The sequence below is a fragment of the Pleurodeles waltl genome, chromosome 3_2, assembly GCF_031143425.1.
Source record: "Pleurodeles waltl isolate 20211129_DDA chromosome 3_2, aPleWal1.hap1.20221129, whole genome shotgun sequence".
NCBI lineage: Eukaryota > Metazoa > Chordata > Amphibia > Caudata > Salamandridae > Pleurodeles > Pleurodeles waltl.
In genome coordinates this window covers 91,893,331-91,907,529 of record NC_090441.1, presented here as the reverse complement: position 1 = coordinate 91,907,529, position 14,199 = coordinate 91,893,331, and the positions used below count along the sequence as shown (strand labels likewise).

The 14,199-nt window shown below is 42.9% G+C and overlaps 1 protein-coding gene across 2 annotated transcripts in view; it reads left to right on the top strand.

Annotated features, from left to right (window-relative positions):
• Positions 1-14,199, top strand: part of KCTD7 (potassium channel tetramerization domain containing 7) — a 190,998-nt gene that overhangs the window by 61,695 nt on the left and 115,104 nt on the right. The window contains exon 2 of one of the 2 annotated variants that reach the window (XM_069226873.1): positions 13,732-13,851. In XM_069226873.1, coding sequence (XP_069082974.1) covers positions 13,732-13,851 — 120 coding nt within the window. Of the gene's footprint in view, positions 1-13,681; positions 13,852-14,199 lie in introns of both variants that reach the window. The other variant, XM_069226872.1, reaches the window with a different exon arrangement.

Sequence of the window (14,199 nt, the reverse complement as noted above, 5' to 3'; positions counted from 1 at the left end):
CCCCTCTAGGGGCAGATTGGCCTAATAAAAATAGGCCGAACTGCCCCCAAGGGGAGCAGAAATGGCCTAAAATAAAATTGCCCCCCAGGGGAGCGACCCTTGCCTAAGGGGTCGCTCCTCATCAGTAAAAAAATTATAATAATAATAATCCCTGGTGCCTAGTGGTTTCTGCCCCCCTTGGGGGCACATTGGCCTAATTAAAATAGGTCGATCTGCCCCCAAGGGAGGGAAAAAATGGCCTAAAATAAATTCAATCCCCTTTACTTGAAACTGACCTAAAAAAATCCCTGGTGTCTAGTGGTTTCTGTCCCCAAGGGGGCCAGAAATGGCCTAAAGATAATTCCCCCCCCCCCCCCAGGGAAGCGACCCTTGCCTAAGGTGTCGCTCCCCATGTGTAAGAAAGTAAACAATAGCAACAAAAAAAATAATCCCTTGTGTCTAGAGGTTTCTGCCCCCACCCCCGGGGGCAAATCAGAATAGGGGGGGGGGGCAGAAATGGCTTTAAAATGATTTTCCCCCCTGGGGGAGCCCTTGCTCAAACGGCCACTTCCCTTATGTGTAAATAAATAAAAATAAAAACATCCCTGGTGTCTAGTGGGCATTTCTGCTGCCCGATCGCATCGCTATTCAGCAGCAGAAATGCTGAGAAAGACAACAAAGGAAAGGAAAGGCCTTTCCTCTGATGCCTCTCCCGCTGTGGGGGCGACCTCTGATAAGGTCAGCACGCGATTGCGCACTGACATCATCAGCCGTCACTGGGGTGGTCGGGGTGGGGTGTGGTTGGAAGGGAAAACGATTCCCCTTCCAGCCCTGCTCATGGGAGGGGGGGTGCAAGGCCCAAATGGGGGAGCGCTAGCGCTTCCCCGGGGACCCACACCAGGACGAGGTGGTTACGTCTGTGGCGCCTCAGTGACACGGACGAGACCACCTCGTCCTAGGCACCCAACGCATTAAGGCCAGGCAGAGTTAAAGTCACTTTGTAATTCAACTTAGGTATAAAGGATATTTTACTTTGCTGTTTTTTCATTCAGTAATGGGTTTTCAGTTTGTGGCTGCATAGTTCTGTGAATTATTCTACATATGTGTTTTTTTAGGAAACTTGCACACATACTAAACATAAACAAAGTTTTGTTATTTTCGATTTGCAATGTTTTGAGTGACCTTGAAGGGTATATCATTAATAATGATTTACCACAATTTCAAATATGAGGCGCTTCACCTTACTGCATGGTTGGTTTTTTAGTACCACTGTATAATTCTGATTTCAGGTTCTGTTTACCATGTTAAAAAGTTAAACATAAATAGTAATTATTCATATACAGGCCAAAATTCATACCCTAATTCGGCTAATTAAGTAATTTGTTTGCTCCTCATCAGGGTGTGTGCATGTAAGGTTTGAAAACCATTGTACATACCTTTACTTTAAAGAGTCATACGTACCTCCTCGAATGCCAGCCCTTGTAAATTGTATTGAAGATACCCAAATCAAGAAAGGCCAGGGATTCCTGTATATCATAATGAACCCAGCAAGTACAACATTGACTGTGCATTCTTTCTCAGTGTTTTCTTGCATAGGGGTGTAATTGATATAAGGCAAAGCATGAATTCAAACGGCAATCTTAGTCTAGGTCCTTCTAGGGCTGGAAATCAATCTTGCATTATCAATTACAGGGACCGAGGGACAAGGCAGACATAACATTTGTTGAAAAAAAGTTGTGCATGTTTGCTTCAAAGCCTATTTCGAACACGGTGTGATGAAATTATATTGGATCTCAAAACCTGGTAAACACATTACTTTGTTGGCTGTATTGCTTCATTCTATTTAAAGAAACTATTCGCTGTAAAACGTATAGTTCTGCATGAAATGACTGAATGTATGTTGTAAATTACTAAGTTGTTAGTGATTAACTAAACCATTTTCCAAAAAAGATTTGTTGTCCACCAGGATGACAGTGGATATTACCCCTGCCATTTTGGTGATACTCTTCCTGTCCAGTTTAGAGTTGACCATAGGCACAGTCATTATTTCGGAATGTTGCCGGGAACTGCCATCACAGTAGTTCCTTTTAATGTACTAAAAGTTTGGTGGATGGTTGGTTTTAGCTGTTGTCAGCCAAATGTTTACTTTTTTTGTTTTTCAAAAATAAATTCCCAAAGTGGAAGTTTGTTTTAGAAATGACCTCCACGCCACAATTCCACTGTCCACCCTAAAGAGGGCTTGTTGTGTAATGTCCTTCTTCCAAATGCCCTACTTCATTGGGCCATTGGAGGAAGTATTCTGTAGACTGAGTCAGTGGGGGATTTGTGGACAGAATACATAAGGCTCATCGCCCTCTAAATGAAGTGGGTGGACCAGGGGCTTGGTGGGGAGGGGATTCCATATGCCAAACCCTAAATCAGACCTTTGAACCCTGATTTGTGATTTGCTTACAGTTGTGTTAAGGATTTCTGAAAACAGCACTAAAGATATTGCCTGGACGATTAACAATGAAGGAAAAAAAGTGCCTTACTAAATAAGTTTCTAATTCTAGTGGTAACAGTGTTTTAAAATATCTGCAACGCTTAAGGTGTATTGCAAATTTAGAGACTAAATATAACATATCATATTATAACAGTCAGAAAAATGAGTTGACACTATGGACTCGATAGTCTTTATCCAAGTGTCAATTTAGCTTCATATATGTTTTTATATATATGTATGTATATATATGTGTGTGTGTGTGTGTCTGTATATATATATATATATGTATATATATATATATATATATATATATATATATATATATATATATATTCACTGAAAAAAACAAAGGTTACAGGGGTGTTATAGTTAGGAAATAGAATTGAAAAAAACATAGAAATTCACTGAAAAAACCAAAGGTTACAGGGACATTATAGTTTCACTCACATTTTAAACGTACAAAACCATAGAAATTCACCTCTTATAGTTAGTTCTCTCAAGTAACTATCACTCGTGCCCTAAAGTAACTATAACTCATGTTCCCGCCATGCACAGGTTTTTCGTCAAAGGTTTTACTACAAATATTGCATTTATATTATCAATGATGTCATCAAAGGTGTCATGAGTGCTATAATTTGTGGGGGTATTTAGCAGCGCATGGCAAGGGTGCGAGTTATAGTTACCTTAGGGCATGAGTCATAGTTACTTGCGATAACTCTATTGCAGGCAAATATCTATGGTTCGTATGTTTAAAATGTGAGCCTAGCTATAACGTCTCTGTCACCTTAGTTTTTTAAAGAAAAAAATCTGTTTTAAAACAAAATCTGTTTCCTTACTATAATGTCCCTGTAACCTTTGTTTTTTTCCAGTGAATTTCTATATTTTTTTAACGTAAATTAAGTTTCATTACTATACGTTAATCCAACCACCACCTCGCATGGCCTTTGGCTGTACATGGTGGCGGTTGACCGCTGGGCCTGACCTGTGGCCAGGCCCTCTGTCCAACCCCTATAACAACCCTGTCCCGCGCTGCACACTGCCTTTCGCTTTGCGCAGCAGGGGTTGTCCGCAAGGCCGGCCTGCAGGCAAGACATGTGGCCAACTGTTATAACCACCCAAACCCATGTTGCGCACAGCCTTTGGCCATGACCAGCGGGAGTTGGCCGCAGGTCCTGACCGGCGGCCAGGTGCTTCAGACAACCCCCCTAACTACCCAACCCCACACTGTGCACGACCTTTGGTTGTGTGTGGCGGGAGCTGACCACAGCCTGTCTCTCTGGGTGTGAGAATAGGTGTGAGAGTTGCTGCGAGAGTGTCTTGGTGTGAGTGGGTGCATCAGTGTCTTAGTGGGTCTGTGAGTGGATGCATGAGTGTCTGTGTGGGCCTATGAGTGGGTGCGTGAGGGTTTCAGTGGGTCTGTGAGTGGGTGCGTGAGTTTCTGAGTGTATCTGTGAGTGGGTGCGTGAGGGTCTGAGTGGGGCTGTGAGTGGGTGTACGAGGGTCGGAGTGGGTCTGTGAGTGGGTGCGTAAGCCTCTGAGTGGGTCTGTGACTGGGAGAAAGATTGAAAAAGAGAAATTGAGAGAGAGAGAGAGAGAGAGAGAGAGAGAGAGAGAGAGACAAAGAGAGAGAGTTTTTTAGGCTTTGATGAATGATATACTTGAAATATTTCAAAACACTATTAAATGAACACACTGCCAAGCGATAGTAGGATTTGAGCCTTCTCACTGACAGTACAACAGCTCTGCTTTAAAACATAACCTTCATGCCAAACATCTTGCTAGGGTTTGAACTCATTGCATGGAAAGCCCATTGCATTGACAATCTCTCTCTCTCTCTCTCTTTCTCTTTCTCTTTCTCTTCCATCCCACTGTGGGATGAAAGAGAGAGAGACTGACAGGACTGAGGGGGAACCTCAAGGCCCCCATGGTCCAAGCTGGTTCCCTGTGTCTGCGGGAGCTGGTGTTGCTCCCACAAGCAGGAAGCTGCTTTAAATAGCAGTTCCCTGCTTGTGGGAGCAATGTTTTCATCTGTCTTCCCCACACTCATATTTGCATGCAGGAAAGACAGATGAAAACTCCGCTTTCTGCCAGCTCCGCCTGTCAGAAAGTGGACTCCCGCTGTCAGAAAGTGGACTTCGTTTATTTTGCTTGGTGGGAGCTCTTAGCTCCCACCAAGCAAAAGCAAACAGCTGTGTCCTGGGGTTGGCCACACCAGGACATAGTAGGAACGGTCCCCAGGGCTGTCACTGGCTCCTCGATGGGGGCTGCGTGGCCCCCCGGTAACGAGCATTGCCCCAGGGAGGTGGTGGTCCCTGGGGATCAGGAGTCTGAAACGGACCCCTGTCACTCTTTTATTGTAGCCCTGGGGAGTTAGCGGTCTGTGGGTCTGAAACTCACCCCTCTTATTAATTAATTTTAGCCCTGGGAGGTGGTGGTCCCCGGGGTGGGGGTCTGAAATGGACCCACCTCATTAATTCATTTTAGCCCCGTGGAAGTGGTGGTCCCTGGGGCTGCGAGGGGTCCACTTGGCCCCCCCTGCATACAATTAGCACTTTAACCCTGGGGAGGTGGCTGTCCCTGGGGCAGAGATAAGCCAAGGAGGGGGGCCCTGTGCGCCCCCCTCCTTTATTTTAAACATACCCCCTGTACATGGCCCACCCAGGGGCTTTAATGAAACAAGTGCAGGAGACAACACTTTTTTTAATTTTTTTTTTATTTAACTGAGAATTTGCTGCGTCACAAATTCGCAGTAATTTTTATTTATTTAAAAAGTGTTTTTTTTCCCTGGCAGGGTCTCTCTGGGACCCTAACAGCACAGCTAAGGGGTCAGGGTGACACTACCCTGACCTCTTTTCCATTTTTTTTACGTTCTGTTTTGTGGGACTCGGCTGAAGCGAGTCCCAAGATGGCTGCAATACTTCCTGGTTGAAGAGTTGTCAGCCAATCAGAGCTCTGCATTTCCCTGCACGAGCTTGTTATTCTTCGCAAAGTCGTCGTGAATGATCCGTCGCCCTAGGTATCCAAATTTGGATTTCCTTTAATTTCTCCTAAACTACTGAACGGATTTACACCAAATAACCAATAGCACATCCTGCGCACTGAAAGCTGGCTTTCTGCCAGATTTTGTGAAATTCAGTCCAGCAGTTCGGGCTGTAGGTGTGTTCAAAGGTCCTAAGGAAATTAACATGGGAACAGCTTTTTTGACCCGTCCCCTTTTTTCCGGCCCTCGCTTGACGGATCACCCTGAAACTTATCATGCGCAACAAGAATCACCGGAACTTTTTTTTTTGGAAAAGTTTTGTGAAGATTCATCATTCAATTGGAACCAAAGATATAGGCAAGTCCAAAAATGCTTTTTATATAGAAACTAGGTCCTAACTATAACTACCTAGTGGCAACCGGCACTAGGAAATATATATATATATATATATATAATCCTCAATAGATGGAACAATAACCATCTAACGGCTGCACCAATCCCGTAGCTTTGATCCAGACCATTGGAACAAAGTCGTATTCAACAAAACCGTGTCGAATTCATCAAATTTTATTGGTTATAAAGGTTTTACAGAGTCCTGGAAAGAAATGTCAACACGTTTCGGCAGAACGCCTTCAACTGGACAAATCCAGCCATCAAGCCGGCACCGTATATATACAAGTTAAACTCCATCCTTTATTTCCATAGCCTTCTAGTGTGATCTACTACAGCGGCCATCTTAACACATGCAAAAACCTAAAGTTTTAACTTTGCTATCATTATAGGAATTCCTTCCGACAATTTGAACACCAATGTAACATACATGCCACATAATTATCATGAATGCATATTACATAACATTAATTAAATATATTAAAAATCGTTAAATAAATGTTATAAGCATGAAATTATGTGGTAATACGTGACTTGGACCAATGTTGTCAATTTTTCTGATCAACCTCCATCAATTTAATTTATCAAATATAGGTAGGACATATTTTTCAATGTGAGTTTCTATCTATTGATGACTATAAATATTTCAAATAAAATTGTCATAAATATTGTAAATATTGCATAATGCTAAAAAATATTTTAAATAGTTTTTTTATATATAAGAAATTAATCAGTACATATAAGCCAATCAATAAAATAATTATTATCCTATGATTCAATGCTAATTAATATCTGATCTAATTATAATTTACAATATCTAAAATCAAATTCATTATTCCAATCAAATATGTTACCACTTCACTATCTACCTACATATTATCGATTTAAGTATGACCCATAGATACATTGGTTCAAAATTGTGTCTCATTATATCTTGATGTTATGAATAAATATCCAGAGAGCAATACATACTTTGTTACGAATTCAATATTTACCTATTTAGATCTAAGTAGTAGGTTTCATGATATACGCATGTAAAAAAGAATTGAGAAGAGGCCGATCATAGACTAAAGTGCATAGTGCTAATAAAAATTATTTCTATGTTAAATAAAGTGTATATAACTAGTGCAAAACAGTGCTAAAAACATTTTTTTATGTAATACAAAAATCGCATATCTATTTTCACTCTTCTGTAAGTATTAAATTCTAAGGGAAGAATAATCTTGAAAGGCTATTCTTCATTTATAACAGAAAAACCACCACTTTTGTGTGGCGGTTATAACGATGAAAATAATGATGTTGTAACCACAGTTAAATGTAAGTAAAACCTCCCAACACTCAAAATCTCTCCATCAACATAGTGAACAATCATTATTTCATCTTAGATGGACATGTAATTCAGCATCAAGGTTGTGTCCCCAAGGAGATTCAGAACCTAGTAATAGAATCATCTTCGATTCCATTTGTCTAAGCTCTAATGTTCTATCACCGGCTCTGGGATTATTTTTTATGGATTTAATGCCGTAGAATGATAGTGTGCTAGAATCACCTATATATATAACCTTCTGGCTGTTGCCACTAGGTAGTTATAGTTAGGACCTAGTTTCTATATAAAAAGCATTTTTTTACTTGCCTATATTTTTGGTGCCACTTGACGAATCTTCACGAAACTTTCCAAAACAAATTGCCAGTCCCGTCAGCTGCTGCCTGTAACGTTTCAGGGTGATCTGTCCTGGGGAGGGGAGGGGCGGGCTTCAAGTAAAAAGAGAGGTCCTAAAACATGTTTTCCCCATTCATTTTTCCAAAGGGATTTTGAACAGTGATAGCGCAAAATCTACTGGACGGAATTTACACCAAATTTGGCAGGAAGATAGGGCCTGGTCCAGAAAAAGTGCTTTTTTGTTTTGGTGTAATTCCGTTCAGAAGTTCTCGAGAAATTAAGGGGAAAACAGATTTGTATATCTAGGGACGCGAAGGATTCTCGACCACTCCTGATCTTGTGCAGAGATCTGATTGGCTGATAACACTTCAACAACAGAAGTCGTTGAAGTGTTGTGAGCCATCTTGGGACTTCAGCCGAGTCCCAAAAAAGGTAAATACAATAGGGGACACAGTACGAACACCGTGGCTCCTTAGCTCTGGTGGTGGAGTCCCAAAGGGCCCACCCCCCAACCGCCCGGCCTAAAAAGCATTTTATTTTTATTTATAAAAAAAATCTTTAAATAAAAGAAAGGGGGTCCCCATGGGTCCCCCAAGCCCCAGGGACCACCTCCCCCCAGGACTTCTATATAGATACATGCAGTTGGGCCCATGGCCCCCACGCCCCACGGACCCCCCCCCCCCCCCGGGCAAACAGAAAACAATTGAAAGGGGATCAGTTTCGGTCCCCCATTAGCCCCAGGCACCACCAGACCCTGGGCCTATCTTCACAGCTGGCTCCTGCCCTATCGGACATAGCTGTTTGCTGTGGCTTGGCTGCAGCGCTGTGGCTGCAGGCAAGCCACAGCAAACACTGATGTTTGACAGGGGGACCCTTAAAGCAGGTCCCACTGTCAAACAGCAGAGCTTTCATCTCTGTCCCCTGCGCGCGTGCAGTGGACAGAGATTAAGGGCCTGATTCTAACTTTGGAGGACGGTGTTAAACCGTCCCAAAAGTGGCGGATATACCACCTACCGTATTACGAGTCCATTATATCCTATGGAACTCGTAATACGGTAGGTGGTATATCCGCCACTTTTGGGACGGTTTAACACCGTCCTCCAAAGTTAGAATCAGGCCCTAAATGTTTCAGCAAGCACGGAGCTGCTGTCAAAGCAGCTCCATGCTTCCTGAAGCATTGGCACTGCAGATAAAACCTTAAGGCTTCCCCTGCAGGGTCAGGTAGCCTGTAAAGGCCATTTCATTTAATTTAAAAAAAGAAAGAAAGAAAGAAATATACAATGAGGGCCTTAAGGGTTCCCCCGGAGTCCACAGATAGCTCATAAAGGGCTAAAAAAAAAAAGATTAAAAAAACACTGTAGCTCAGTGTGAAGGTCAAATACCTTCACACTGAGCTTTAGGGGTTCGAGACCAGCTGGACTCATTTCAATTTTTTTAAAAATAAAAAACAAATATAATATTTAGAAAAAAAAAAACATTTGTGATTTTAAATTGGAAACAAATAACTCTTTATATCCAGCATGAATGACTGAAAAAACTCTCCCGTCTCACTTTTTTTTTGCTTTCTCTCTATTTCAATCAATTCTCCTACTCATACACCCACTCAGACACTTACGAACCCACTCACAATCCCACTCAGACATTCAAGCACCCATTCACAGACCCATTCAGACCCTCATGCACTTACTCACATCCCCAGTCAGACCCTTACGCAGCCACTCACAGTTACACATCCACTCACACACCCACTCAGACCATCACACACCCACTCACAGACCCACGGACACCCTGATGCATCCACTCAGACCCGCGCACACCCTCACACCCAGACAGACAGTCTGACAGCCAGTCTCACCCCCAGATAACCGTCTTACACCCAGAGAAGCCGCAGCCAACTCCCGCCCCGCACAGCCAAAGCGCTGTGCACATTGTGGTTTTGGGTGGTTAGGGGGTGTTGGCCGCAGGATCTGGCTGCAGGCCAGGTCTTGCAGGCAACCTCCCTTGCGTGGGGGTGAAGGCTGTGCATGGTGCAAGGTTGGGTGCTCATGTGCAGCGGCAGTTGGCTTAACATATAGTAATTAAAATTACTATACGTTAAAACAAACATAGAAATTCACTGAACAAAACAGAGGTCAGGCTCAGATTTAAACCGTACCAAACCAAAACAATCACCAGTTATAGTTACCTCAAGTAACTAAAATTCGTGCCCTAAGGTAACTATAACTCGCCCCCTTACATGCACTGCCAGTTACCCCACAAATTACGGCAATCATGCCATCTTTCATAACAACATTGATAATATAAATTTAATATTTGCAGTAAAACTTTTTACGGAAAAACTGTGCATGGCGAGGGCGCGTGTTATAGTCACCTTAAGGCACGAGTTACAGTTACTTAAAGTAAGTCTAACTATAACTGGTGAATTTCTATGGTTTGGTAGAGTTAAAATCTGAGCCTGACTATAACGTCCCTGTAACCTTTGGTTTTTTTTTCAGTGAATTTCTATGTTTTTTTATTCTATTTCCTAACTATAACGTGCCTGTAACCTTTGTTCTTTTCAGTCAATATATATATATATAACCTTTTGTTTTTTAAAAATTAATATATATATATATATATATATATATATATATCTATACGCAACTACGTTCTCAGTTTCCTGTAAACGTCCTCAGTTTTGGTAGTTTGCACAAGCTGAGTATATCGATCCCATTATATTAATTCCCTAGTCACCACTGGGACATTTTGCCTCCTTTTTATTTTATTTTTATTTTATTTTTTTAGGTTGCAGCCTACCAGACAGAGCAGTTGCCTGGTTTGCTAAAGACATCTTGGAGACTTTCAGAAAGTTGACCTAGGAATGCATTCCACTCGTCGAGTACCATTGGCTTTGTGGTTTATAACACACACTTTCTAGCTTTGTAGTTGCTGACTTAATTTGCTTCAGGCTCTCCAGGTTCAGTTCGTTCCTCCCTTTGCCTAAACTGTGTTTACTGTATTCTTCCACAAACATGGTCCAGTAAAAAATGCCTTTTAAATCTTGTTCTTGTCGCATTTGCTGTGCAATCAAAGGCAGTGGTCCAATGGCATGCTCTCTCTTCCAGGGAGCTCGGTGTTTATTTTTCCGTCTCTGACTTAAAAACAAGAGAATTTGTGACAGTCCTGCTGAGGACCCATGTAAAACGGGAAGGGATGTTCATTTATTTTTGTTGTTGTTGTGTACTACAAAGAAAAAGAACAGTGAAGATGTTTCAGAATATATCAGAATTAGTACAAATGAAGCACATTTTCTTTGTAATTCTGAAGTGTGGTGGAAGCAAATATTTGAATACGATCAAAACAGATCAATACACTAGGTGATGTAATTTGCACACATTATCGTTTATGTGCAGTAAAAAAACGTATTTTGCTGCAAATGTAATCGTCGTTTAAATTGAAATGCGTTTCCGTAACAGCAGTGTGCTACCATACCATGCATACTCCATATTACGCCACTCCACTCAGTCTAACCCAGTCACCCCCACCCCACTCCATTCTGCTCCACTCCACCCCAGTCTACTGCACTACACTCATATCTACCCCTCTCTGCTCCTATTTACCCTAGTCTACCTTACTTCCCTCTATTTTACCACACTCCAATCTACCACACTCCAGTCTACCCCAATTTACCACACTCCAGTCTGCCCCACTTCACTCCAATCTACTACACCATAAATCAGCCACCCCATACCACTCCAATCTACCCTAATCTGCCCCACTCCACTCTACCCACTCCACTCTACTTCACTCCACTCTACCCCACTCCACTCTACCCCAATGCACTCCAATTTACCCCAAGCCACTGCAATCCACTCTTCCCCAATCTACCCCACTTCCATCTACCCCAGTATATCTCACTGCACTCCGGTCTACCCCACTCCAAATACCCCCTCCACTCCAGTCTATCCCACTTCACCCCAATCTACCCAATTCAACCTACCCCACTCTCCACTCCAATATACCCCACTCCAGTCTACTCCAGTTTACCCCACTCTTACCCACTCTAATCTACCCCACTCCCCTAGTCTATCCCTCTTCACTCTACCACACTCCACTCTACCCAAATTTAACCCACTCCACTTCACTCCAATCTACTGATCTCCACTCAATTCTACCCCACTTCTCTCCAATGTAGCCCACTCCTCCCCAGTCCACTTCACTCCAATCTACCCCACTCCATCCCATTCTACCCTACCCCAATCTACCCCACCTCAGACTACCCAACTCCGTCTATTCTACCCCACTTCACCACAGTCCACCCCACCCCGGCGCAATTTACCTCACTTCACTCTACCCCACAGTACCCCACTCCACGTCAATCTACCCCACTCCAAACTACCCCAGTACATTCTTCCCCAGTCTATATCATTCTACTCCAATCTACTCAACTCCACTCCACCCCAATCTATCCCATCCCCCTCTACCCCAATCTACCCCACCCCAGTCTACCCTTTCCAGTATACCCAATCTACCCCACTCCACCCCAGTTAACCACATTACCTTCTACTCTACCTCAATGCACTTCACTCCATACTACCACGTACCACTCAAATCTACCCCAGTCCAATCTAACCCACTTCACCCAAATCTACCCCACTCCACTCTACCTTACCCCCACTGTACCCCAAACTAACCTACTCCAATCTACTCCTACCCATCCTAGCCTACCGCACACCACTCTATCCAACTCCACTCCAACCTTCTCCACTCTAATCCACCCCACACCAATCTTCCACAGTCTACTCCACTCCTATCTATCTCAGTCCACTCTAATCAACCCCACCCCACACTAATATACCCCACTCTAATCTACCCCAATCCAATCTACCTCAGTCCTCTGCCCTCCACTCTTCTCCAGTCTACCCACTCCGATCAACCCAATGAATCACAGTCAAATCTACTCCATTGTGCTCCAATCTACCCCAGCCCATCCTAATCTACCCCAATCCAATCTACCGTGCTAATCTAATCAACGTCCACACTCCAGTCTACCCCAATCCACCCCACTTGATTCTACCCCACTCGACCCCATTCCACTCTACCCCAGTCTACCCTTTTCCACTCTATCCCAGTCTACCCTTTTCCACTATATCCCAGTCTACACCACTCCACTCTGCCCCACCCCATCCACCCCACTCCAGACCACTAACTTTTAGCCATGCTGAACATCAGCCACACTGGTGTACAACATGGCTAAAACACAGTTGCACAGGTGACTCCTATTGGCTTTGCCAATGCTTCTTTATTAAGCACTTTATCTTTCAAAGACTTCTGTGGGACCGTTTTAAATGTCTTTCTGTATAAAAGCCAACAGGTTAGATAATGCATTTTTCTTTGGAGGATACTCAGCAATACCACTTACAGATGAGCGACGCATTGCAGAAATACAGTAATAGAATGGAGCTAGCATAATCAAAGACACCATTTAATATTATCCCACCATCCTAGATGAAGAGCCCCAGAAGAAAGGAAAACATAGTCTGCATGGAAACAAGTATGGATAACTAAAGGCATTGAGAAACCTGAGGCAAGGGATGGAAAATAATCAGTAGCAACTCCTGATATGAAACACGGCCAAGAGTAAGGTGTTTACACCTAGAGCGCCATAAAGACCAAAGCCATAAGCACCCGGCTGTCGGGAGAGTGCACCACTCTGAAGAGCATGGAGGGCTCTGACTTCCCAGAGGTATACCTGCACATAAGAGCATCTATGGTGGGACGTCGGGGCAAATGCATGGCTGACCAGATGTGTGCTAATATGTTTAAGGTTTTTTATGTTGATGCCAAAGTGGGAGTTATGAGTAAGAGATCTATATTGAGAACCTACGTTTTCAAAATGTGAAAGAAAATGGGGTTTTACATGACTCTAAATTGCTGTTCTAGATTGTCTATTATGAATGTCCTCAATACACACTTGGTGACTTTGGAAGGAGAACTTGTGTGTTGGCATGTTAAATTACTGCTATAAATGAGACAAGTTCCTGACAAATTTTGCCACTTCAGACTTCTTAGTCATAACATTTTCCTGTCATGGTATTATTAGAAGGGAAAAAAGCATAGCACCCATGTAACTACCATGCACCAATATGAACGTGGCACCTCCTAGGTCTACTGCATGCCTGCATATTTATTAATGTGTTTGCTCCTACAGTTCCCTGAAGTCATTCCACTTAATGTGGGCGGTATGTATTTCACTACCAGGCTGTCAACACTGAAACGCTATGAAGACACAATGCTGGCGGCGATGTTTAGCGGAAGACATTACATTCCAACAGATGCCGAGGGGAGATACTTCATTGACCGGGATGGGACCTACTTTGGGTGCGTATGAAAACCCCAAGTCCATGCTTGTGTTTTGTTCATTTCTTTGATGTTTTAAAGCATATTTGCTTATTCATGATTATTCATGTTTAAATAATCCACAAATGTTTTGGTTGATTGTATGGTTTTGGTGTGCTTCTCGGACTAGACCAAGTTTCTACATCTATGCATCTTTTAACCTGACATACTTTTTAGTAATGTAGCCTTTGTTCCTCGGCTCATGTACTATACACCTACCCCGTTGGCATTAGTACATGTGAGGGTCGGCTGTCATTAGCGTACACAGAAATGGGCGTATATCCTGGTCCGTGTGTGTGGAAAGTCCTATAGGTATCTTACACTTTTTAT